Consider the following 25,464-nt stretch of genomic DNA (forward strand, 5'->3'; position numbering starts at 1 on the left):
TTAATTATTCCGAACTTGTACCTTTTCTTGCGGATGTTACCATTTTCAATTCTTCAAAGTGGATGAAAAGTATATTCATCTCTTTGCGAATGTTCCAAAAGTCGAGCGTGTGAGGTATTTGTGGTCCGAACAGTATCTGATCGCTTAATATAGCATCCAGAAAATCTGGCATATTTCCTTGATAACCGTGAATGTGGCGATAATGATGGAAAAAGCTTACGGTGGCATCCTTCGGATTACGGGCACAGTAGACAAGCTTTGGCCGAACGGACCAGATTTGTTTTGGCAGTAAGGCAATTGGAAGATGACACTGAATGTGTCTTGGTCGGGTTGCCTGCTCCAACTGCTCGATCGTATCCCCCGGATAGCTGAGCACGAACGCGGAAAATCTAAAATAAAGCGACATTAAGTTAGGCTTCATTAAACCAGCATGAATATGTCATTTCGTCACGGATCTTACTCGAGAAATATTGAACGATCAAGCAGATTCACTTCGGATGCTGTTTTATAATCTAGATCGTGGCTTATCAACCACACCATCTCCTGTGTCCAGGTAGTACCACACTTGGGAAAGCTCAGTATCCATACGTCATCATCGTACACGGTGAAGTTGTGGATGCGCTCTGCCTGAGTCACATATTGTGGTGTTAGCACACAGTGTGTCGGCTTGCGGGGTTTTTCTCCGGTTGGAAGATAGCTACCTTCGTTAAGATGCACCTCAACCGTGCTCCCATGCATTGGTGCTTCAACCACTTTGGCTAGTGCCGAATCTAATGGCTTAATGGTGAACATATTGATTGTGTTGGATGAATACTGACTGATGAATACTATGACTGTACAACGAACACTGCAACCTGTTTGCTAACGCAATCAACGCAATCCCACTCGATTAGTTCAGCGTTGAATTTGGCACCACAAGGCATAACACACATACAAGTAAAGATATCAAGCTGTATTTTGGGTGACCTTGGTTCAAGAAGGCTCGAACATAAATTAATACCAATCTATTTCTGTGGTTGTGAGTGAAGTCGTGATAAAGTTTGGTCCGTAAAATAGCAATGTAAATTAATCAATTCATCGTAATATATTATATTAAATGCTGCAAAGATCTCGTTTTTTTTGTTTACTCCATAAATATAAAGCTACTGCCCATTAGGTGGCGTTCAATGTAGGCGTTAAGTTTTTGTATATATTCACCGGAGAGCTCTTCACGGTGGGATCCAACTTGTCCCTTTCTCATAAATCTGTAAAATGGAAGAAATTTGAGTAAAGTGGTTAAAATTACTGCTTTGAACTATTATGCAAACTTACTGGAAACTATCTTTTGTCTCAGTTGACGACATAGACTTCATTAATTTCAGTAGTATGGAGTTATTGGCAGAATCGTTTTCTAGCGATATGGAGAAAGTAGTTACATGGTGGACTTAGATAGCGTTTGTCTTAAAGATGGCAAACATTCTTACTCTTCATGACTTCGAAGGACAGATGTTCTTCAAGGCGTTTGAGCTGCTCTGGTGTGTATGTTTTACCGAGAAATTCGCAAGCCCTTTCAAGCACCTTCGCCATATTCTGTGGTTATGATATAGTAATCCGAGTGGTGACTGTGCTAATATTTAATCACGTCTTATCAGCGTTGATTCTTACCCGTTTCATCTCTTCAAAGTGTACGAAAAGTACGTTCGGTTCGTCGCGTATGCACCAAAAATCTAACGTGTGTGGTATCTGGGGTTGAAACATGACAACGTCCTGGAGTATTGCATCGAGAAAAGTTTCCCTGGTACCCATGTACCCGTGCATGTGACGATAGTGATGGTAGAAGCTGGTTACCATATCCTTCGGGTTACGTGCACAGTACACGATTCGGGGTCGCACCGTCCACAGTTGTTTGGGCAGCAGTGCCATCGGTAGATGGCTTTTGATGTGTCGCGGTCGTCTCATCTGTTCGACTAGCGTAATGGTATCTTGATCGAATGAGGGCACTAGTGTGCAAAATCTGGCTCATAGAAGAAATGATGTAAGTTTGTAAACACAATCGAAAGATGCGCGCTGCTTTAGAGGCTTACTCGAGGAAGATTGATCGGTCGATGAGATTGATTTCGGATGCCTTCTGATAGTTGAGATCGTTGTCAAGCAACCACATCATCTCCTGGGTCCACGTTGTACCACATTTCGGAGCTGTCACTATCCACAAATCATCCTCGAAGACGGTAAGGTTTCGTATTCTATCGGCGGATAATCTATAGTTTTCATTCAGCACACAATACGCCGGCGGTGTTGGTCGATCAACGGCTCCCTTGGGAAGATCTGATGGATCGCTTAGGTGGACCTCCACCAGGGGACCGTTGACCGGTACCTGAACAGCTTTCGCTAGCTCAGATGTAAGAGAATGGTAGGTGAACATTACTATGTCTAGGAGCAACTAACTAGTGCAATGCAATGCAATACGGCCTGGTCGTTCTTGTTGAATTAAAAAAAAAACTAGCGCAATGCAATCTACCAACTGAGCGTTGCACGCATTGTTAGAAGCAATGCACCAACTAAGTGTCGGATTGTTTAGATTGTTGATTAAATAGCAACTGCGGACTTGATGTATTCTTTTTCCGATCGTAAACAACTGATAAGAAGGGGTGGTAGTATGGAAGCGCCTGGGATACAAACGCGTCTGGGTTTAGAATGTAATAGTAATTGAAGGTTTTAACAGCCAAGGCAATGGTAGACGGACAATCGTAAATAATATTAAGATTGGGTTGTTTTTTTCCTTGCATTTTATATATTTTGAGTTTAATTGGCAGATGTAAAGTTTTATGTGTATATTTCAGAATCCCATTTTTCCACGAGTCATTTGATTTGTTCAGTGAATATTTTATTTGTTTGTTCCGTGGCAGGTGAATTCCCGCGATAGGGAAATACAACGACTCGGTACGCTGTTCGCTGGGGGACGTCCAGCTGCGGCACTGGCTAAAGATTGTTGCTATCGTGATGTTAACGAGCTCGGTCACGATGTTAGCACGTTGCAGCAGGAAAAGTTATCACTGCAACAGGAGCTTCACGAGGTGCAACAAACACAGGAACGCACCGTCCGGAAGCTTAGCCGACTGTCGGAAAAGAATCAGCAGCTCGAGAAAGAGCTGCGGGAATTTGAAAACGTTGCAATGAAGGTGGAATCGGAAGCAAACTTAAATATTATAGAGCGCGATCGTAAAAACTCGGACTTGCAGATAAAGCTGCAACAGTCGCAACTGCGTGTGCGCGAACTTGAATCCCTGCTAGAGCTGTGCTCGGGTGCGAACAAAATTCAAAACTTATCCGATAGCTCCGTATCCTCATCGGCCTGCCCGTCGGATGTGACGCTTCAAAATGCGCTAAAGCAATCGACCGAAGAAAAGCGACAACTCTACAGACAGCTGAACGATTTGAAAGACCGCGAACAGACGCTTCTATCGGACTTTGAAAAGGTGAAAACGAAATATACTAAGCTAAAGCAAAAGTATGCCGGCCTAGATCAAGCACAGGGACATCAGCATCATGGGAAAAACATGGTAACAAGCAGCGCTGAAAGTCAGGTGGAGATACAATCCTTGAAATATCGATGTAACGATCTGGAGGAGAAATTACACCATATGAAGCAAGAGCGCGATCGATACAGCTCGGATGCGGAACGGCAGCATAGTGTTGTGACTCTATTGAAACGAGAAAGCTTAGAAAAGGATCACGAACTGGCGGAGCTTAAAAATGAGCTGCATTCTCAGCGCAAGCTGAATCGACCTATTACGGCGTCCAGTTCCGGTGCAGGAAGGTTGAAGACTGCTGATTCTATCGGTTCGGGACAATCGACCCTTTCCGTACAAGCGGCCATTCATCGAATTGAGCGCGAGAGGGATGTTGCAAAGAGTGAGATCCGGGAACTCACACAGGAGCGTGACACTTTGCGGGAAAAGCTTAAACAGTCCACCCGCAATCAACAGGGTGAACAGACCAAGCACGATAAATTGGTAGCTGAGTACAGCGTGCAGATCGAGAAGCTAGAAGCAGAAAAGCGTAATCTCCATGGGGAACAAGCGGCTATTCAAATGAAGGCGAAGCTACTGAAGGAAGAAAATCGAGAACTGCAAAATCGCGTGAAAGAAATTGAGGATAGCTACAGCAAATTGAAACTTTCTTATTCTCATTTGAAGTAAGTCAATTTTTGTACATTATTAGCTAAGATCATTCATTTATGCTGTTTGTATGATATTTTCAGAATACTTCAGGAACAATCCGAAACTGCTCTAATGCAATATCAAAATCGGCTCCTATGCACCGAAACGCAGCTAGGTACGACCGAGAGCAAGCTACTTCACGCTGGCAGTAGCGCTGAAAATGCACAGCAAGCAGTTGGCAGTCTGAAAGGAGAAATTAACGTGCTCAAGACTTCGAACGCAGCGCTAGTACGAGAGAAAGACAAACTTTTGGTATGTCATAGTTCATCTGATCAAAAATCAACCAAAATTGTAAAACATTTTACTTGGCGTTTCAGATGGAGTTGGACAAAAAAACGGAATGTTTGTACGCAGCCGAAGCGGAGTTGTCCGACTTGAAGACGAGAAGGAAAGATCTCCAGTCTACGATTGATAAGATGCAGCGGAAGCTTGAGTAAGTCTGCACTATGTCATGCTTATTTATTTATACTGTATTTATTTATTTGCAGAACTATACCTTTCTACACACGTACTTATCCACTATTCAGTCTAATTACGAAACGGTCATTTAATAGTAGTTTTCGTTTGCACTCTACTATGCATTACCTTTATTTTAAGACTGGGAATGTATTACAAGATTTGGGGGAAAAAATGTTGGCCTCGTATTATAAATTTATTCACTCGATTAAATACTATGTGCGTTATGGAAAAATAGATAGGTTTTGTATTATTAAGTTTATATAGATTCTAGATCAAAGATGCGACGGTGTGTTCTTTTTACAAATATCATAGATAACATTACGCACTTAAATAGGAAATGAATGATGGTGCTCGATTTGCACAGAGACGACCCATGGTAATTGATATGTCCATCTTGTTGTCCTATGGCACACTGGTTTGGATCAAATTCGCAGGGTACTTTCATATGGGATGAAAATTCGTAGCCACTGAATCGATGTATAAAGCAATGAAGTATGGGAAATGTGCATTTGGTTTAACTATACGTTTAGGGGTGTATATGCAAGCAATCAATGCGTGCAAACTGGGTATATGCTATTGGTTTTTGATCGTGCTTCGGTCTGGTGCTGTATGTGTTCATAGTGATAATGGAGCTTGATGGTTGAAGTTCTTCGATGTGTCATGAATAGTGAACCGGCTCGCTGTGTTCAGCCATGTTTGTAGTCGCGTCGATTTTCAGTATTCGTCCGGGTCGGATGTTCCAAAGCCTAGCAAGCTCATGAACCATCTTTGGCGAAGATGAACAGTCAAATAGTGCCAAATGTGATAAAAGAAAGAAGCAGAAACAAATGGTGATGATAGCAGATGTTAGGTCATAAACATAGACACATGGTGGTACAGCGATAAGCGTATCTACAAAGCGAGACGAGGAATGTGAGGAAGCGTACGTGGAAGATGCAGTGTTGGAATGTTTAGGTTAGGACACTCAGGATAGAGGAAGAGTAAGATTCCCGGGAGCTCGCGAGTGTAGATGACGCCGTTGGTTTAAGTACCTGGCAATGCCGACACTGGGCGCCTGGCAGCCTATGACACCGTTAGCGAGCGGTTGCTCATACGGCGTGTAACCCGGCCGACACACGCAAGCTGCCGACCGTATGCGCGTGGGAATTTTCTTCGGTTCCAACCACTGACCAGGTCCACACGGTCCGCGGGTGTAAAGTTTGTAACACTGGCGATTCACTTCGACCATTTCGGGCGTACTGTCGCAGGCACTTTGCGGTATCTGATCTGCATCATCCGTGCAGGATTGGTCGAGATTCGAGATCACACCCGAACACCCGCACATACCATTGTACGAGATGCCATCGAGCGATGGACGTGAGGTAAAGTCAAAGATGACCACCTGGTGCAAGGTACAGGGACCTTGGGAACCGATCCGATAGCATGTTTTCTCCTGTGGGAAGTAAAGCCGTCCTTTGTCGCAAGGATTTACCGAACATACGTTTGTTTCGGTGACAAACGACCCGAACTCACACGGCCCTTGCGTGTATAGCTTGTAGCAGTAGCCGTCCTTCCACTGCACATAACCATCCTTACAGCGACATTCCGCTTTCATGCCACTGCTTGATCCATCCGTTTGCCGTTTGCTGTCCGCCACGATAAACGTATGGCCGAAGGGGCAGGGTCCAATCGTGCCCAGTTCGTAGCACTGGTTGGTTTCGTTGTGATAGTGTGGCAAACGCTCGTGACAGGCACACTTTCGCGAGGGAAGAAATAGTTCGCCCGTACCGAGGCAGGGTCCTTTGGTGAAAAACTCATGGCAAGTTTCGGTGTCCTCGTGGAAGTAGTTGCTCAAGTCGCCTTCGTTTTCGCACTGCACATAAAGAAAGGAGACAGTATTATTACAAGATAATTGTTTTCGGTTGACAGACATTTCTCGTCACCTTGCACCGTGCGATCCCGTTGTTATCTAAACTGATGAGCTTTCCCTTCGGGCAAGGGCCTTTGGTGTGTATCTGGTAGCATTTGTTGTCCTGGGGCCAATAGATCATTCCGCTGTCACAGATTTCCGTCGACTTGCAGACACCCCAGCGTTGTTTTGGTCTATAAATGGGGGCCATAATTGAAGGGTTACAGGTTACTTTGAAGGGAGTTTAAACTGTACGGTCGTATATCTTACATGGCACTCCTTCCAGCCGAATCGGCAATCGGTGCAAAGTATTGGCCGAACTCGCACGGACCCCGTTCGAAGAGTTTGTGGCATTTCTTGGTTAGCGGTGACTGGGCGGTACCCGGTGGACATCGACATTCGGCGGTGGAACCGAGCCCCGTTGTGCCGGCCCCGACCGGGCTGAGCTCCATCGTGTCGGGACAGGGATAACCGAGCTGGAATATTTTAAAGCAGCGTTTGAGCGGCGGCCAGTAGAGAAGTTGCCAGCCGCCCGGTTGCGTAGCGCAGGGGTTCTTGTTTGGATCGCTCCATGGCGGTGGTACAATAGCCGCCAGTGACGTCGCTTGCAGGTTGTAGAATGTCAGCAGGATACACATCCAGACGGATGCATGCCTCATCACAGTGCTGTTGGAATAGAGTAAGGGAATAGACGCGCGGTGTTAATTGCCGGTGTTTTATACCATTTTCATTCGCTAATTAGACGTAAATGATCGTCATAAATGTTACATACTCCCAGCGAATAGATTGATGATCCACATTGTAGCGCTAATGTAGCGTTGAGCTGTATATTGTTAGCTCTCTGCATGGTACAAATTAACACATGTAGATACAGACAAAAGCAACATCTGCCAAAATGAAATTCCAACATCTATCGGCCGGTAGCGTCAATGGATGGTTGTTATTTCCCTGAACAGATAAGACATTTCACCATGTTTGACAGCGCATCATCAGCGGCTAGTTGTGAATTTCGATGTTCATTTCAGCTAATATCGATGATTGCACCGCACGATCGGTGATTAATGAATAAATTTCCATCTATTGGAGCGCGCTGGTGGCACTCAGCATGCATCTTGACGCTCCGATATCGGGTCGGGCCGTTATCAGATCGCCCCTCCCCCTGCTAGCATAGATCCATAAAAGGTGGCGCTTACCCACAGAGCCACACAAAACAAACATCTGTTGATATTCTTTTTTTTTTCGACCGAAGTAGTCTTTTCAAATACCGGTTTTTAATGAGTGACCGTTTTGGTTTGGTTTTTGGAACTGCCGACCTCACCCCGCCGGTTCATAGTGTCGTGTCTCCCGCAGGGAAAGTGAATGTGACGCTGCGTGCGACGTTTGTTGACCATTGCTTAATACAGTGCTCGTGCCATTTCGCACGATCACGCTGGCGGTGGCCTACATTTCACGTAGTCCATTCGCTTCCATCGCCCCCTTTTGCTCCAGAAGTTGTTCCAGATGCACTCAAAAATCACTCGCGAATGCTGCGTAACAGTGCGAATTCGTTTGTGTTGTTTTTTTTGGGTGTTTAGTTCGCTGAAGACACCTTCGCGGCAATGATTGGGGGTGCCATTTTGTGCGCTTGCCATCTGCTCCAGTTATTATGCAACGTGGGCAGTGACGTATCGTCAACATCGGTTGGAGCGGTTGGTTTCATGTTACGGGCACCGAATGTCGCAAAATCTCCCGTTGATGACGGAATTGGATGGGGTAGGTAACCGATGAAAGTGGAAGCAACATATCGTTTATGACCGGTAGTAAAGCGTCCAGTTTCAAGGCCGCGGGTTCGGAAGCCGTTAAACGGTTCGTCACTCACCCGGTCATGCAGGTTTTCTGGTGCGATCATGCGAAACCGATCGACCGTGGACGCGCGGTCATAAATAAAACATGAACACGCTTTCGTTTACAACCGACATCAATCACATTCTGTGCTTGCGTGTGACCCACCTGCATGTGAGTAGTTCTGCTAATAAGTTTTAACCATAAATGTGTGTTCTATTTCGACTATTTTGTTGAGTTGTGGAAAATATTCCAGCTGTATGAACTTTTAGTCAGAAAATTGAATGATTTTTTTTCTACACCTCGTTGCTCTGGTGTTGGAAAAACAGGAAATCTTAACCACCGCCAGATTGACAGCAGAGACGGTGTGATGATCGGTGGTTGTTTGTACGAACGTTAAACCGTTCCATTGTTTTGTGAACCAACTAATAACGTTTTCATTGTTGTTTGCAAGAAAGGCAAGACCCAGCCGGTGGTGTGTGCGTATCCTCTTGAAGTTAATGACGGTGGTTAGTTGTGGAACTAAGGTAACAGTGACACGATCCGTTTGTCAGCAGTAATGATTTGAATTCGGATGGTGACAAGTTGATTGCAGCTCTAGCGACAGACACATCAGGCGATGATGTAAAAAGGATTGCACGTGTACAATCATAATCGAAGTAGGCATCATACAGCTCTTTGCCTTTTTTCTTGTGTTATCAATTGCGTTTTTTTCGTTGTGGTGGCTAAAAAGCGCAAAACTGATCGTCAGAGGCGTCAATACGAAACCAACGGTGTGGAGCTCTTACAGTTCAACGTTGACTTGACCACCGGTTTTTGTGGCAGGAACCTTGGCTATTGTCGATCCGGGAATATGATGGAGTTTCTTTTCTTTCTATTTTTTATAGTTACATAATATCAACCGCAAAGGGAAAATCGAAGCTCCACTATCGGCCACGGATAGGGCCGCGGGATCAAATCCTTCGATCTTGTTCGAGTACCGCACGTTGGAGTGGCTCCTATATCTAACCATGGTGGTGCACGGCTAGATGCTGGATGTGTTTTTTATAGCATTTGTGAAGAAAGCCAACACTTACGACCACGGCCGAGGAGTTGTCGATGACAGCCCAAACAATCGACGACTATTTCTGATCGAACCCCGGGTGAAGTAACATCTTGTGGTTTTTTTTTTTGGCGTTTAAAGACCATCATCTCAGGTGGACGAATGTTCGCGGCTGTGACTGTAACATGCACCGCTTCGGCACGAATCTTCCAACCGATCCCATGATCGGTACATCAATGTCTATCCAACTCGGCGTTGTTGTGCGGTGCAGATGACCTACAAATCTTGGCACCAATTGTCGGCCAACCAAGGGTGGTGTTGAAGCCGGAGGTGATAAAGCATTATGCAATCGGACGGTGGGGTGCTATTAATTTCGAAATTATTGTCATCATCATTGCAGGTCGTAAAGATGGTGATCGTGTGCTGATAGAAATGTGGTTTAGGTAGCAAGAGTGTTTTGGGTGTAGTTTTTTTTTTTACGATAGAAAGATTTCTTGTGCATCCAGTTTGGAGTATTCCCGTAGTGATTAGTCCGCAACTGATGCAACGGTGTTAGTTGTGTAGTTTTGTTTCTCTCTCTCTTTATGGTGGTAAAGATAAAATCAAAACCAAGTTAATGAGATGAACTGTTTTTGTTTTTTGTTTTTGGGATGGTGGATAAGCCAGAGGTTTCAACACTTTTTTCCCAGAGGAACAATTGGATCTTTCCGATTGAATTGCAGAAAAGTGAGTATCCAGCATGGATGTCTGGTAGAGCTGGCACGTGCTGTTGGTATTTAAAAAGCAACAGAGAGGTGGAAATTGGTATAGCTCTTAAAGATGAAATGATTTTAATATTCTCAATTCCTGATCCAGATTTAATGAGGTCCCTTCGGGCGAAGTATGTTAATCTCAGTATGCTCCACGTTAACGTTCGACAGCAGCAGAACTGATCACAAAGATCATGCAATCGTATAATTTGAACGGCCTTGGTGGAACGAGGTTACGGTGTTAAAGCTGTGTAGCTTTTGCATTACTTCTCACCCTCTAGGCAATGCGGTGAGTGCTCTAAGCGTGGAAACAATGAAGGAAAATTATGCAAATTCTACAATTAGGTTTTATGCGCAGCCTGTGCGAAATGTTATTTCACGATTGCTTTGAAGGCGATTTATTGTATGATGATCGTGTCACAAGTTGGCCGTTGAAAGCAAACGTTAATTAATCAACGGTTTTGTGGGAAATTGTGGCGCTTGATTGAGACATTTTCCAATTCTTAATAATTCTTTTTTATTTTTAGATTAATTATCAACCTTGAGTGGATATATTCTGGTGGATCGTTATCTCAGCTATCTCCGGAAGTCATTTCGATCCCATTCGGAATAAAACCACATCAATCACCGGTTACCATCAGCTTGCTGCCTTGGTGGAAAGCGTTAATATTGCGCTCCGTGGTCACGATTAAAACGATTATTAAAACCGCAAATTATTTACACGAGCGTGGACATGCAATGGTATTTTAAGATCCATCCAACCAGCAAGATATTAGATCCGATGGTCAGCTGATGGCTGGATGATGGTTTGTCTGGTTTGCGGATTTTGTACAGATTTGTTGTGCCTCGTTCGTTACGAGCTGCAACTTTGATCGGCTTTTTTTTGTTACGCAAGTGTTTTTGCTTTAAATCGAACATAATGAAGACAGAAGTGAAATCTATATCAGCATTATCTACTTTCACCGGAATGTATTATGGTGTCAGTTGCAATTACCAAACAACAATCGATGTCACATTAGAATTCTCCCTTTAATGGTTGCCAATGTGTGTGTGTGTTTTATGGCTCGTTCCGGATGAATCGATTTCCATCCCCCATAACAATTGTGCTTGAATGTGTGAATCGTTTCGTTTTTGAATGGATTTTTATTTCGCGCGATAAACACCAACATCCCACCTTGGGATTGTGTGTGGGAGAATGAGGGGTGTGTTTTGTAGGTTTGTTTGATTTATATACACACACACACACACACACACTCACACACACACACACACACACACTCTGTTGGAGCGAATGTCAAATTGTCGACTGCATGAGGTAATCGTCTCGGTCGCTGGTGGTGAAAAACACTTTTCCTTTTGTTTTGCCTGTTGTCTGCAAGGCCTGTAACCTGTGACATTTTAAGGGCGACAGTTGCCGGGTTTTGCCTTGCAGCGCAAACAATGGGCCGGCAATGGGCATGTCACGCGAGTGACGGATGGGAAGTCGTTTCGTTTGTGTAGTCGTGTTTTGCGTCTCATTTGAATTTGCAATATGACCCGGTTGGTGGGATGGGGGGTTGGAAGGATGCATGGGGGGGGGGGGGGGGGGGTTGGGTGGGAAAAGAATTAGTAAAGATAAATGAGACAAAGTGAAGGTACCGCTAGCCGTGATTTGCAGATGATGACTAGCCGGAAGGAACTATTCTTTACGGGTTTTGTTTTGTTTTCCCATGTCGCTGAGACGAAGAGGAATATCCGTTCTTTGGAAGTATTTAATTACAATTCAAAGCAATGTTTTCCTGTTTGAAATACATTCAAGTAAATCTTCGAAAACCGAAATAAATAGAGGTCTAACTGCTAAAAAAACCATTGCGGAAAAGTTTGTGTGAAAGCTCGCGTTAGGTTTTAAATATGACCTAAACACCTAGGCTAAATTAACTCGGTTGGTATAAAAAATGGACCACATTGAGGAAAAAAGGCACAGTTGAATATTTTATACCCGATTTCCACCTGTGGCTTCGAGCAATCAAGTGCTGTGTGTGATTATTTAATTCCCTGCTTAACCCATTCCCCTCTCCCAGTAATCGATAATTTACCACGGATACAATGATAATCCGTACCGGGTAAATCGTAATCGTACCTGCTTTCCACAGCTGTGGATGTTGCTCACCTACATTCCTCCACCGGGGGGATCCATAAAAGCAAACCAGGCAGCGTACGTCGTCCATTTCCCGGGAGATGCGATTGGGATACGGTTTGGTTCGGCCACATACGGTATGGACCTTCATCGTCATATTCGCCAACGCGCCCTCGGACAAAAATGGGAGTGGATGGAATTTGCAATATGTGTAGTTTGAACGTACCGCCATTGGGCAGAAACGGTAATATAATGTTAGAAAGTTACGTCAGCCCTCTTAAAAAGGGGGCACTAATCAAAGGGGTTTTTTTTTTGTAAGTTAAATTTTAAGAGAATACAGCAAGTTGTAAAACCCTTCATGTCCAGGCTAAGTGAGTTGCCAACGGCACAGCAGACAGCATCGCTCTCGACGGCGAAATGTCACTGCAGTGGGAAAAACGACCCACAACTAGGGGTTTGGGGGGATAAAACAAGTTTCGTTTCGGTTGCATATTCCAATCGACCTAGTACACACATTTGGCCGGTTTGTGCAGTTACATAATCGCAAACACATGGCGAGAAAATTGTGAGCGTGAGTGGGAAGGTTAAACCAACGAGGAAGGCTTCAGCAAAAGAAATGATACAGAAGCCGGGGGACAGTGCGATAAAAGCAAATCCTGTGCATGGGTACGCTTCAATTGGTTACAGGCGATGATTTGCATTGGAAAGATTTTAAATTCGAAAGAGTTCAATCACGACCAAGCGACGAACCTTTATGATAATGTGCAGTTTGGTTGGAAGTTGTTTACACCGAGCGGTAACGGGATGCTATGCAGTGTTTAGTAAAGATCTTTAACAAGGCGTGAGACGATCATTTCAACGAATATTGTACTAATATTGTATTGAATAATGTAGCTTTATATTTCCCGGGGCTTGTTTTTACCATTCATGTCCATTCTTTGGCTGCGATTGTTTCGGTAAACATTAGACTGCTCTATTGTCGATTTTACCCTCGAGTTGCAAACGGGTTAACGAGAGCAGGAAGAGGTTACTAATGTAACCGAAAACCGGTTCTCGTTGAAAACGAATTCATAACTCGATCGTTTGAGCCGCCAGACAGTTACAGAGGGAAATAATGTTGACGAACCGATGGAAAAGTGTCTTCCTTTCATGCGAGCCGATCCCACGGATGGTTTGAAAGTGTTGGTTTAAAGAGATTTGAACTGGCCTGGCGTTTGACGCTTGATGGTTTGTATTTATTTCAACCGGCACGTCGATCGAGCACACATTCCATCCGAACTGCGATGATCTATTGCCATTCCAGTTTTCACTCACTCTCGCTCACCTCACACGCTTTTAATCCATCTTTCAATCAGATGTGCAGCTTATTGAGCTTTTTTCCTTACTTCTGCGCAGCCTCTCGGTACCCTCGTTTGGCAATGTTGCCTCTTCGGTGTGGTTCCATTTTTGCACCCCGATGGCATTGCATAAAAGCGTATTCGTCAATGAAAGATGGTTGCATCTTTTGGATGATGATGAACGAAACGGCTCGGTTTTGTGGTTGAATCTGAGCGACCGTTTTCCTTTTCCTTCTCACGTGCTGCCGGCCGGAGGAGAATATTGTAACGCAGCGAATGCAAACGCCCGGAACACCGGCCGACCCGGTCGGTTCCGTCGTACATCATCGGCTCTTTCCGAAAACGATTTTCGACGTCAGTCAATGCTGCGGTTGCTCGCCGGCATGGTTCCCCCGACCCATGACGTTACGAAATCAAACAAAAGAGCAAAATGGGAAACTTTGCTGAAAAGCTTGTGGCCAAGAAGAAGCATTTGTGATGTAGCCTTGGCTGGTCGGAAATTGTTCAAATTTGTTGATGGTGGCCAGAGGAAAATGAAAAAAAAAAAAAACAACAACGGAAGATACATTTTCGTTGCATACTCGTACATCCGTTTCGGTAATTGTAATGGAGGTTGGCTTTAATAGAGGATATTTAATTTTTTTATCGATCGCCACAATTAGCTGCAAGTGAGGCATAAATCTTGACAAAAAGGCATTAAATCGTTGTTATCAATGGGGGTGTGTGACATTGTTTTGAGGTGTGCAAGAAAGGTGAGGTTTGCCTCTCAAAGTCCATGAGATATGATCAAATGAACTTTTTTGGAAAAACTTTAATCAGAGGATCTAATGCAACTATGTTGATCCAAACATCTAAATCAATCTTCCTAAGGTTTAATCAAGTTCCAGTTAACTGGTCTAAGATCGCGGGACATGACACCGATGTCTATTGCTCGACGACTTATTAAACGTTGGACTCAAGTGAAATCAGTTACATAAATTATTTCTTTTATCTCTATTTGAAGTTAGTCCTTTTTTTAGTTAGTCCAGTTAGTCCATGTTAATAATATGCTAATAATGGAAATAATGAAGTTTGTGTTTCGATGACCTTTCTATTTGAAACATTGCTCTGCGTGGGGCAATGACAATGAATGTGTTGCTTCTGTTGACGATAATTATGCATGCATACCCTGTACCAACATACAACACGGGGATAACGTTCAAGGCTTCCGTTGTGTGGGAAGCTACGTGCTTTTTTGTTGGCTGTTGAATGTATTGAAACAGAAAATCACTTTCGGAGTAAACATACCATCCGCAACTGTGGTTGTGCTTTCATAGAGTGTTTGTTTAGCTTTATTAGTCGAGTTCCTACGTGGTTTATGATTGGTAGTAGCTGTACGTGGATCTCTGGTGACAAATCCGATGTGTCAAGTAGTGTTTCATGGTCGCCAGCTTGGAACAAGGGTATTTGACGAACGAAATTTGGACTAAATTACGCAAATACGGACGTGATATAGCGGAGGTTTCGTTCGTGGTCGTTCCACCAGGTATCGTTCACGGTTAGTGGAAATTTAAATACCACGATCAATGCCGGCAAAGTGTAACGTTTATTTGTGAAGGTTGTAAGCATGTTAGCATCACTAGAAGCGGATGTTTTAATGCGGTCTTGTTTTATCCTTGTGCAGAAAGTGCTTTAAGATTTCTCAATGACGCATGCGTAATAAAACGCGAAGGTTAGTAAGGCGATTTTAACTTCGAATTGGCAACAGTTCAAGGCGCAAGGATGTGAACTATTGCAACATCGCTTGGTAGAGTGAAACCAGTGAGAAAGTTTTTCGTTCACAAGGGCATGGATAAAGGTTCATGGTTGATCATCGTTATTATGATCTCATGCGATGATTGGATATAAATAACAATTATTCGATATCGTTATGTATGTTATCTGGGGTGTTGTCCTGGTCTTTTATGATTGATTTTTTTTTTCATATTTTAACAGCAGAATTTGTTCCTTAAAATTTCATAGATTTAAAAGGCCATACGATTCGACAGCTATTGCATTTATGCTCAAGTACTACACACCCATTAACCAGCCGGCTTTTCGTTTGACTTATTAACTATTCGCATCGAAAGGAAAATTGAAATGAAACGAAACGCGCGCTTCATTAGCAACAGTTGCCGTGGTGTTGTTGGACGATGATGCTAAGTGAAATAGAAATTAAATTCGTTTTACACCCATGCACTCTCGTTTCGCTGCCTGGCGCGCCCGGCACGTCGCTCATTCTCTTCATAATGAACAATTTCTAAGATCGAGCTTGTTTGCGGCTAAGCATCCGCCCGTTTTGGGGGTGGGGTGTGCTGCAATTTTGTTTGTTTTGTTCAGCCGTTGTGTGTATCTCATTAACAAATGTTGCATTGCTTGCCCGGAGATGGTTGCAATAGCGCGCACATGTCGAACATACGCCCGACAGGTTGCTTTCCCAATGCATCCATACCGCAATGTGGTGCTGTGCAATTGGTGGTGTGTCTTACTGTTTTTCTTCATTTGAAATCTCGACACTTGTGTGGTTCGCTCGTTAAGAGCAATCCCAGTGCCGGCTTCTTGAACGTGGCAGGGGATGAGCGAAAACAGGCCTTGCCTCAACAGTATCAACAATTTTGCAAGTTTCGGTTTCGAATGTGCATCCATTGCATGTACCGTTTCGGGTTGTAATTCGAGCAGAACGTATGGAGGTTAATCGGCTGTGAACACGAAATACACGGAATCGATACAGATGAAAGCAATTATGTCGAGCGTGGCATGTGTTGTATGCCTTGCTTGGCGGGTTCTCGTTTTTCGCAAATATCGGTTTCGATTTGGAAAGTGACGTGAGAAGCTTGGATCCTTTTATTTTCATCTACGGCAATCGGCAGCAATTAACGCGGTCACTATCATTTTTTATCCGACGAGATTTCTTCCTCTGCATCTGAAGAGAATTTAGTAGAAATAGAAGAATTGTTTTCGCTTAATGGCTACAATTTGTCACCTTTTAAAAGATTTAAATTGTCACCCACAAAGAAAACAACTGCGCCATTGATTAAATTGCGAAAGAAACGTTGTACACTGGACAAGAGAGGCGATAATGTATGCTAATCAATTCCATCTGGTTTTACTGTCATGGACAATCCAAACCGGCCGGCTGTCCGGTCTCGCTCACTGGAAATTCCTCTCCATTAGGAACAAATTTTAAGTGCCAAGTGGAACATTGCAGTCGTCCATTCTGCCACTCATGTTCAACGGTGTTTACTGGCACGCACGGAAAATGCACACTATGGGTAGAACGATGGTGTTGAAAAGGGGTTATTATTTATCGTCGTCTACGGTGTCGATGTCTGTTTGATGAGTCCCTTCTTTGGGTCTTTGAACCGTTGCTTTGTTTGTGCAAGCCGTGGTTCGTTTCCGGAGGTGTGTTAGAATGTTGGGACTACAGCGAATAACGCGTCAGGTTTTTATTTGGCATTGCAATGCTTCGTTTCAAACTCAGATATTCCGTTCTATGCAACGGCTAGCTGTCTTCTAGCGTAACAAATAATCAAAAGACTTAAACGCCCAGGGCTAAGCGACGAACCCCTTAAAGAGTGATGAGTGAACATTTTAGTCAGAATAGGTAACTGTTTGTAAACTTACGTATTTATTATAGCACATTAAACATTCAAAAGAACCACCGACACTACTGCGCTGCGTTGGCTGGATGTGGGCAGCAACTCTTTGCTTCTCTACGATGTTTAGTAATTTTTCAAAACACTTTCTTTGACATAGTTGTAGATGGATTTAAACATTCCAAATCTTGTTATCACAGTATGAATATTCTTTCCGACAAACGATATGAATTGCGTTTAAAGCACTCACTCGCGATCACATCAACACTCAGCGCAAGCACCGTCGATCACGCACATGAAGTTGAATGAAACGGAGTCTTCACCACCACCGCGCACATTTGTGCCTTCTGCTTTTCGTGGACAGTTAGGATCGACGCACAGGTAGCCGTGGTTGGACCACGGTACACGGACACGGTACACGGAATATACAAAACACACACACACACACTCACACTTGCGCATAGAAAACCTTTCAGAATGTGATCGATAGCCAGTTAGGTTTACGTTGAATACCACAAACGATGATTCCTTGGTTTGAATTTAAAGGAATCGTCACCACTACGGTGACGTTGAGACGTGTTTCGTCTACCATTCAGCTGTGGGTATTAAAAACCTGTTTAAGGATAACTTCATGATCTCGCACGATGTTAGGCGTTGGGATAGAATGCGCTCTTCTTGTGTTCTTTGTCACGGAAGTGTTAAACCAAATCTTTTTTGGTCGCTTATGAGTGATGTTTATAAATTGTGAACCCTAATGTAGGTAACATTACCCAAGGTAAGACACACTTACAACGTACGAAACTTTACCACTGCACAACGATCACTCCGAGAAAGACGAACCGCCGTGCACGATCGTAACGGACGCAAGACGCAGCGAGACTGCGATCGATCGCTCTTGGTGCTGGAAACGGTGATCACCATCCAGGTCGTTGCTGGTTTGGTGGTTGTAAACGTCATCGTCGTTTAGCTCTCGCAGTTATTCCAACTCTGCGAGCGGCATATTGTGAAAGACGGTGCGAAAGCAAGCAGACGATAACAGAGAAGGTGGGAGTAAAAGCAGAGAAGAGTGAGAGTGAGAGATATAAAAACCGAAAAATCTCGATATGGCATGAAATGAGCGAAAACGAGGTGCTGAAGGGATGAAAAATTCTCAAGTCCAAAGAGTTGTCTAGACAACCAGAAAAATACAAAACAACATGCTAATGCAATACAACATCAGTTAAAAAAATCTATTGAAAAATAATTGAATGAAAGCCACTAGACAGAATTGAGAGTAAAAGTAAAATGGAATTCTTCAGTTTTGTTTTTGCTTCATCACGGTCTAGAATGTTTTACTGTTACAATGAGTTTGCAGCGAAAGGAATAATGTTGAGAAAGCTTTATCTTTAGCAGTGGAGAATGAAGTGATTATTATGCAAATTTCCTTTTCTTTATATCTAACATTTAGTAGTTTTGTATAGTGATTATTTGAATACCATTACTGGGCAATTTATAGTTTAATTTTTTCTTTAGCCTTTTTTATTGAAACCATCTTATACCGTATACTTTTATTCTTTTCTTCATTTACTAATAACATTTCTAAACCCTTAACGTATTACTTCACAGCAACGTTAGCACGGACAACATCCATAAGGAAAGCACTCTACGAAGCGTTTCCACTGAAACGGATACGCTGAAAAAGCAGATGGCGGCACTGAAGCGCAAAAACGATAACGCTTCGACAGAGAATGGGTGAGTGTCTTCGCTAAAGCAAATGCTACAACAAAATTTTCATAACATGGGGTTTTTTTTAACACATAGAGCTCTGCTTATTTAAACCTTGAATAATTCCTACCCTTTGTGCATAACAAGAAGTCTTTAAAGCTATTAGTACAAAAAACAGTCCTCTTTATTAAAACTATTAGGTAAATCGTTGGTAGACTTAGTTCAAAACGTTTGAATATTTCCTTGTTCGATCGGAATCGAATACCTATGCAAATTGAATATTTTTAATGATATTGTGAATTATTAATATAATGTAAGCTCTTTTTTATCTAGCTACTGTATACTTTCACAAGTACTTGTTCTTTGTTTTGTCTTAGTGATTCGCAGCCATCCGTTACTCGGCTACGTTAATGCCAGCATGAAGTTTTATCACTTTGTTCGCATGCTTTACTTCGCTACCACACACTAATGCCAAATTCTTTCTCGGCTTGATTCCATATTCCACCGATGTGTGGCGGGTTGTTTCCTTTCCCCAAATCAGTCGCCTGTCGAACGAGCTAACGGATGCCCTTGCCGAACTGACGCTAACGAAGCGGCAACTTAAGGATTCGCAGCAGGAAGTAGAACGGATGAAAACGCAATTACGCGAATATGTACAGGAGATGCAGCGGGCCGAGGAATTGCTGTCAGAGAAGGTAATTAAATTCTACCATTCCTGGGGAAAATATGATGTGCGATCCGGTGCAAGGATAGTCGGATGGTTTGTGGACTTTTAAGTAAAAGTTTAACCACATGTATTAAAAAAATATAAATATCGCACAACATTTGTCCGGTTGTGAACATCAGAACCTAATGGGTGATTGCAGGGATGAATTCTTAAAACAATTCATTTCCATATCTCTTTGCATTGTTTGTGACGTGAAAGTAATGTTTTATGAATATTTCAATTTTCAGGAACGTGAAAGAGAGCAGATGCTCGAACGGTATAGATCTCTTTCAGAAGGAGTCAATGTCCTTGAGACAAGCAATCATACTCTCGAAGCAGAAACCAGTGAGGCAAGGTATGTGCAAGTTATAAAGTGTTTAGTAAGTTTTTTCGTTGTGCAAATAGTACTTTTCACCGATAGCACATGGTCCTGGACTGCAAAGGATGTTGGTGGTGATGAAACATTAATTCCATTACCATCAATTATACGGATAGTTAGCTTTAGTATACTATCACATTGAAGTGTGTATGAAATCTAGTGACATTCTTCGCTCAATTGCAGTTTACAAGCATCCGTAGAAGAATTTATGTGGGTTCTTTTAGAGATTTTGGAGATAAAAAAACATATCACTAGAAATATGGGTTTCTTTCCCGTGCTGTAAAAGTAGCATAGAAATCAACAATGAAAAACAAAAAATAAAACAGGACAGATTTATGAGAGTGTCGTAAATTGGTGTATAACTAGAATTAACTTCATCCAATTCAGAATTAACTAACTCCAATCTTCATTATTTTGGCTGCCCCGTAATTGTGAATCCTGGTGGATGCACATGGAATGGTTTGTATGGTGTCGGACGATTGCTGTAGGTATAGATGCATGTATCGAAGATAATTAGATTTTTACCATAGTACCTTTATGGTGTAGTAAATCGTGTTGTGTGTGTCTGTATTTTGTTTTGGTTAGCCTCGCATTGAAACCCCTTGTTGGGTATTTATTTTCCCCGCTGATTATATCCACATTGTGTGTTATCGTAATTTTCTAAAGAAAACTGCTGCAGGAAGCGGAAGAACGCATTGCAACGATGGTGGAGCTGATGAACGAACGGGAGCAAAATATTCGCGAGTGTGAGCATCAGATAAACGAGCTGTCGGCAAACCTGGCCGCTGCTCAGTCGGAGCTGGACGCGATGCGGCAGGAAAACAATTCACTGGCGATGGATTTAGAAGCCACCAAGGAATTGTGCAATAAGCTCGACCTGCAGAAGGACAAGCTGCAGGCCGAGCTGGAAGAGCATTCTAACATTCGGGAGCAGCTCGCACGTGAAAAGGGGACCCTGCAGAAGGAACTAACGCTTACCCGCACTGGTGATCGGGCAGCGGTGGACGGGCTGCAGGAACTGTTGACCGCTAGCCGGACCGAAGTGGAGCAGCACCGTATTGCGCTAGCAAATCAACAGCAAGAAACGGATAAACTGCGAACGGAGGTGGATTCGTTGCGCAGACGGTTGACTGAGGAGCAGGAAACGGCACGCCGTAGTGCAGCGTTAGCCGGCGAGTATAGTGTGCAGGTGCAGGAGCTGAGGCGCCGCATCACGGATGAAAGGTTTGCACAGATTCGTTCGCGCGCTGGGGAGTCGGCGGAGCGCGAAGACATTGAAGATGATGACGACGATTGCAACAGGTATTCAACGATGTAACCGCGTTAAAACAGTTAAACATTAGTCTAAGCTTTTGTACATCCCCTTTTATAACCGTATGACCTTACGAACTCCTGGCTAGAATTAGGCGGTACCTGGAAGCAGCGAATAAAGCAAGAGCAAAGCATTCGAAAAATGAGTTGGTAGCAGTGAAAAGTTCGAAAGAAAACCATAATGTGAAGGTAGTTCCAACGATGGCAACGCAAACGCCTGTGAAGAAACACAAACGTTCCAATACCCGGGAAAAAGGCGTTCAAATGGCTGGTAATTGAGCTGGGCATAAAAAAGTGTTTGGATACTTTCACCACTTATGTCCTTATTTATTCTAGAATCGAAAATGATAGCTCCCATTGGTTGGAAAATTACGAAATATGAACGGTCTGTTCCAGAGGTAGCACCAGAGTCTGGATTAAACGCTTCAGACACTGATCACAGTCAAGACTATAGCGAAGAAAGTTCAATCACGACTGCCTCACTCGACAAACATTCCGTTGCATCGGAAGCGTATACTTCTTTGTCCTATGAAATAATCGATCAGGTAACGATAGTTCAGTGCAGAGTGCATTGTTAAATGATGACCAAGAGGAACAAAACTAGGCAAAAAAACCGCTTACCAATTTTAAGGCTTTAACGGAATTTGTTTAAACTCTCTTCAGTGTAGTTGGCAACGACTGCAAGAGGGGCAAGAGAAATGTGACCCATTTGCTGCTGCTAATCGTTTTCCATTAATTACTATCGACATATATATATGGAGTATAATATTATTTCCGACTTTTTCCCCGTTTTTACCTACTGCTGAAGCCGGAAGACGGTGGCGTTGATAGGAAGGCCGGTGCATCCGGCATCGTTAAGGGACAAATGGATGGGACCGGGTCAATGGAAGTCATCTATAAAACGGAAGCCGGCGAACGTTTGATGCTGCGAACTTGCCAATCGCCGAGCCACGCCGAGAAGTGTAAGAGCGGACGGATGCACCCAACCAACCGTCCTTTAGGCGTTGCCCGAAACGTTGATGAAGCTACGAGCGGACCGGTAATGATAATTGATGAACCTTCGGTTGGTGCAAGTTTTGGTACTGAACCCGATGCCATCGATTGTAGCACGACCGTAACCGCAACGACCGGTGCCGACACAACGATGGACAGTTGGGCAAAAATATTGCTTCACACGACGTCACATGGCGGAGGTAATTATGCTGCTGTTATTTTATTTATACTTAATTTTATATTAATTTTTTTTCTTTTGTTTTCTTTTTTAAGAACCATCTAAAATTAAAGCTGACAAGATGTCTAACAAGATGGACGATGCGGTGGAAACATCCAACGACGTTAGAATTGGATCATCAACAACCACTCACAATTATCATCTGCGATTTCATGTAAAGATGCCAGGGCAAAGTAGCAAACCTGCATAAAATTATAGCTAGGCTTAGGCATTATACACAGTTAGTCTAAATTCGGTACGTAATAGCATTTTAAAAATGATATTATTCTGCATTTTACGATTTTTTTTACCCCCTCTAACCTACATAAGTGATGTTTATATGACATTTTTTTAATATACGACTTGTTTGCATTATATCCAGATGGATTGGTCTAATGGTTCATTTCAATTTTTTGTACATACTTTTTTTTTAATAACTTGTTGTTTTCCAGTGGAAAACGTTGTGCTTGATGATACGTGTCAAATTCATTTATATTCACCAGAGCATGAAAACCTTGTCACATGTACAAAATGTTTATTGAATGAATTAATGCCTCTATCGTTTCAAATGGTAATACGGTTATAGGATAGTTATGTAAGCAACCAATCGTACAAACGTAATGTTGCTGCATTTACTAAATGAGCCTTGTCTAAAATATAATGTACTGCATTATGTTGATGTTCGTAACAAGATTCTCGTTAGCAGCAGTGCGTGCTATGCGCTGATTGTATATATTGGAGGTAAATGTGAAACTTTACTCAGAACAGTGTAATAATGTTTTGGACGATGTGGATTATGGCGATCGTTTCGGGCACAGTTTGTGTTCGAGAACTTGAGGCATCCGTGCGCATTACCAACTACACGGACGATTGGGACCCAAAATATCTAGATGTGGATCTGCGTGTCCGTCGGCTTGACCAAACTACGGCAATCGATTTTGACTTGGATCTGAAGCAAGAGCTTGATAAAAATGTTGAGGTAATATACTATTTCGGTGTTTGCAAAATCCCCTTTTTTAACGATCAGATTGTTTATGAGCCTGCTTCCAATTTCAGTACGATGTGCGGCTGTGTAAACGAGTGGCTGGAAAATACCATCAAATGATGTACACGGGAAAACAGCAGCTGTGCGGGAAGGAGCTTCGGAGGTCGCGCAATCTGCTGGATCGCTACATTGCCTCGGAGCTGGTGAAACATTCCAACCTGACCACACGCTGTCCTATAAAGACGGGACACTACGAGGTGCGAAATTTCGAAATTGATGATCGCCATTTGATGATGAGTGTGGTGCCATCTGGCGAGTTTCTCATTGAGGTTGGTGTGTATCATCGCGGAAAGGAAATCAAAATGAATCGTTGGTTTGTAACGGCAACGTAATGTTAAGTTGAAAAACACGTAATTTTGTGATAGGATTCGGACAAGGCGATTATGCTATTGATTGTAATGATGCATAGGTTATTCCAATGGAATTGTTGCAACATAAGGTATGGGAATTTTATCACCTTCGTTAGAGAGGAAAACGTTGATCTTAATTTAATTTTCCCAAAAAATGTATTTCACAATGGTTCCCCGTATTATATTCATTGTAAGAATAATATATAATCCTTGGTTTACAACAAACACCTCAAGTTCAATTAAGATACTATTGTCAGCTTACCTAACAAAACTCCTCGAAACACAGATTCCATCCGCTTGCCCGTGAATGCTTCCAGCACCACACCGAACTTTGAGGGAGGCAGAAACGATGGCAATCTCATGTAACTTAGCGAGGAGTTGTGAAAGCTTACAAGTCCCTTTTCTATAGGACAGCGGGATGGCATTGGTCCGTGGTGCCGCAGATCATCGCGTATAAGGTTCATCAAGCGATCGAGCGAAGGCCGCACGAGAAACTGGCAGAAATCGAACGTCTTGTTGTATATCCAACTTTCGGTCGTTTTCGTACGGATAAAATATCCAGTATTCATCTAAAGCGATAATAGCGGGAATGTTAGTAATTTCACTAGCGACAATGTTGAGTATGTTACTACACCTTAGCGTCCGCAACACGTTGGAGCACATCCAAATGCCAGTCCATCGAGGAACTGTTGCGCGTTGTACGAAGTGTGCCGGTAAAATTGCAATATTTGCTACCGGTCAATTCCATCTTGGACAGTACGGGAATGAGCTTGCCGATATGTAAAAGTTATTGAAATAGTTAAAGCAATTAAAGCAATGAAAAGTAACGTTTTATACCTTCCTTTCAACCAGCTGTGGAACTGCTCTCTGAAGCAGCAACATACAAGCAAGAGCAATGAACGTGCGGACCATAGCGAACAAACTTCACCAATTGGAACATATCATCAATTGAGAATACATATTTATTGAGCAAACATTATATTTAGGAAAAAACATTATGATGCCAATCACGTTTCAATTGTTATATAAAAACTATTTAAATGTATTAAAATTATTAAATTATATTAAAAAAAGGAACTACAAAAGTAATTTAAAATAGGTAATAAATTTTGTATTCATTAAATTTATTTGTATGAACTTTCTCGTTGAACAAACAATATAATAGTAGAGTGTTTAAGACGGACTTAATTTCAACAACAGCGCTGAACGTTAATCCATGACCTGGAATTAGGGTATTCCGGCAGGAGCTGTATGTAGGAGTGATGAATCGTTCCTATTATTTAACAATTTGTTGGGTGAACTATTCAGGAGATTAAATAGCGCGAATGATCGATATTATTCTAAATCAAAATATAATTGTTTGTTATCTCGATGTAACATGTTGTTTAAAATCCAGTGTTGCGTGTAGCAACGATGTTGGATTTCTAGGGTTTAGCTAGTTTGTAAATATGTCAAGTTATAGTTTTGTTTTGTTTATCTATCTTCGCACTTGACAACTCTAGGAGCTATATATGTAAACAGGACGCAACATGTT

General features: G+C 42.7%; 4 protein-coding genes across 4 annotated transcripts in view; 2 read left to right on the top strand and 2 right to left on the bottom strand.

Moving 5' to 3' along the window:
• Positions 1–21,332, top strand: part of LOC128719656 (centrosomal protein of 135 kDa) — a 30,007-nt gene extending 8,675 nt beyond the window's left edge. The window contains exons 4-10 of the mRNA XM_053813284.1: positions 2,886–4,174; positions 4,241–4,451; positions 4,517–4,632; positions 18,831–18,956; positions 19,471–19,624; positions 19,884–19,990; positions 20,681–21,332. Coding sequence (XP_053669259.1) covers positions 2,886–4,174; positions 4,241–4,451; positions 4,517–4,632; positions 18,831–18,956; positions 19,471–19,624; positions 19,884–19,990; positions 20,681–21,332 — 2,655 coding nt within the window. The remainder of the gene's footprint in view (positions 1–2,885; positions 4,175–4,240; positions 4,452–4,516; positions 4,633–18,830; positions 18,957–19,470; positions 19,625–19,883; positions 19,991–20,680) is intronic.
• Positions 1,124–2,401, bottom strand: LOC128719662 (luciferin sulfotransferase-like). Its single transcript, XM_053813289.1, has 5 exons — positions 2,064–2,401; positions 1,645–1,993; positions 1,464–1,569; positions 1,312–1,390; positions 1,124–1,244 (listed from the first exon to the last, which is right to left on the bottom strand). Exons 1-5 carry the CDS (start codon positions 2,399–2,401, stop codon positions 1,124–1,126), a joined length of 993 nt encoding a protein of 330 aa, XP_053669264.1.
• LOC128719658 (uncharacterized) lies at positions 5,373–7,205 on the bottom strand. The gene is made up of 4 exons (XM_053813286.1): positions 6,817–7,205; positions 6,581–6,740; positions 5,690–6,510; positions 5,373–5,424 (listed from the first exon to the last, which is right to left on the bottom strand). Exons 1-4 carry the CDS (start codon positions 7,203–7,205, stop codon positions 5,373–5,375), a joined length of 1,422 nt encoding a protein of 473 aa, XP_053669261.1.
• Positions 21,333–23,310: 1,978 nt separating the features above from the next.
• On the top strand, positions 23,311–23,912 carry LOC128709112 (uncharacterized). Its single transcript, XM_053804095.1, has 2 exons — positions 23,311–23,514; positions 23,592–23,912. The coding sequence occupies exons 1-2, from the start codon at positions 23,311–23,313 to the stop codon at positions 23,910–23,912; spliced, it is 525 nt and encodes a 174-aa protein (XP_053660070.1).
• The last annotated feature ends 1,552 nt before the right edge of the window (positions 23,913–25,464 follow it).

The sequence above is a fragment of the Anopheles marshallii genome, chromosome 2 (assembly GCF_943734725.1).
Source record: "Anopheles marshallii chromosome 2, idAnoMarsDA_429_01, whole genome shotgun sequence".
NCBI classification, from domain to species: Eukaryota; Metazoa; Arthropoda; class Insecta; order Diptera; family Culicidae; genus Anopheles; species Anopheles marshallii.

What these genes read in the sequence shown, in the direction of transcription:
- LOC128719662 (XM_053813289.1), bottom strand. Translation starts at nt 2,401, where the DNA reads ATGTTCACCTACCATTCTCTTACATCTGAGCTAGCGAAAGCTGTTCAG. An exon ending in ACTTTGAAGAGATGAAACGG is followed by an intron (nt 1,570 to 1,644) that starts GTAAGAATCAAC and finishes TCATAACCACAG; the next exon opens with AATATGGCGAAGGTGCTTGA. An exon ending in GAGACAAAAGATAGTTTCCA is followed by an intron (nt 1,245 to 1,311) that starts GTAAGTTTGCAT and finishes TCCATTTTACAG; the next exon opens with ATTTATGAGAAAGGGACAAG.
- LOC128719658 (XM_053813286.1), bottom strand. Translation starts at nt 7,205, where the DNA reads ATGAGGCATGCATCCGTCTGGATGTGTATCCTGCTGACATTCTACAAC. An exon ending in TCGGCTGGAAGGAGTGCCAT is followed by an intron (nt 6,741 to 6,816) that starts GTAAGATATACG and finishes CCCCATTTATAG; the next exon opens with ACCAAAACAACGCTGGGGTG. An exon ending in CCCAGTGTCGGCATTGCCAG is followed by an intron (nt 5,425 to 5,689) that starts GTACTTAAACCA and finishes TCTTCGCCAAAG; the next exon opens with ATGGTTCATGAGCTTGCTAG.
- LOC128709112 (XM_053804095.1), top strand. Translation starts at nt 23,311, where the DNA reads ATGTTTTGGACGATGTGGATTATGGCGATCGTTTCGGGCACAGTTTGT. An exon ending in AGCTTGATAAAAATGTTGAG is followed by an intron (nt 23,515 to 23,591) that starts GTAATATACTAT and finishes TTCCAATTTCAG; the next exon opens with TACGATGTGCGGCTGTGTAA.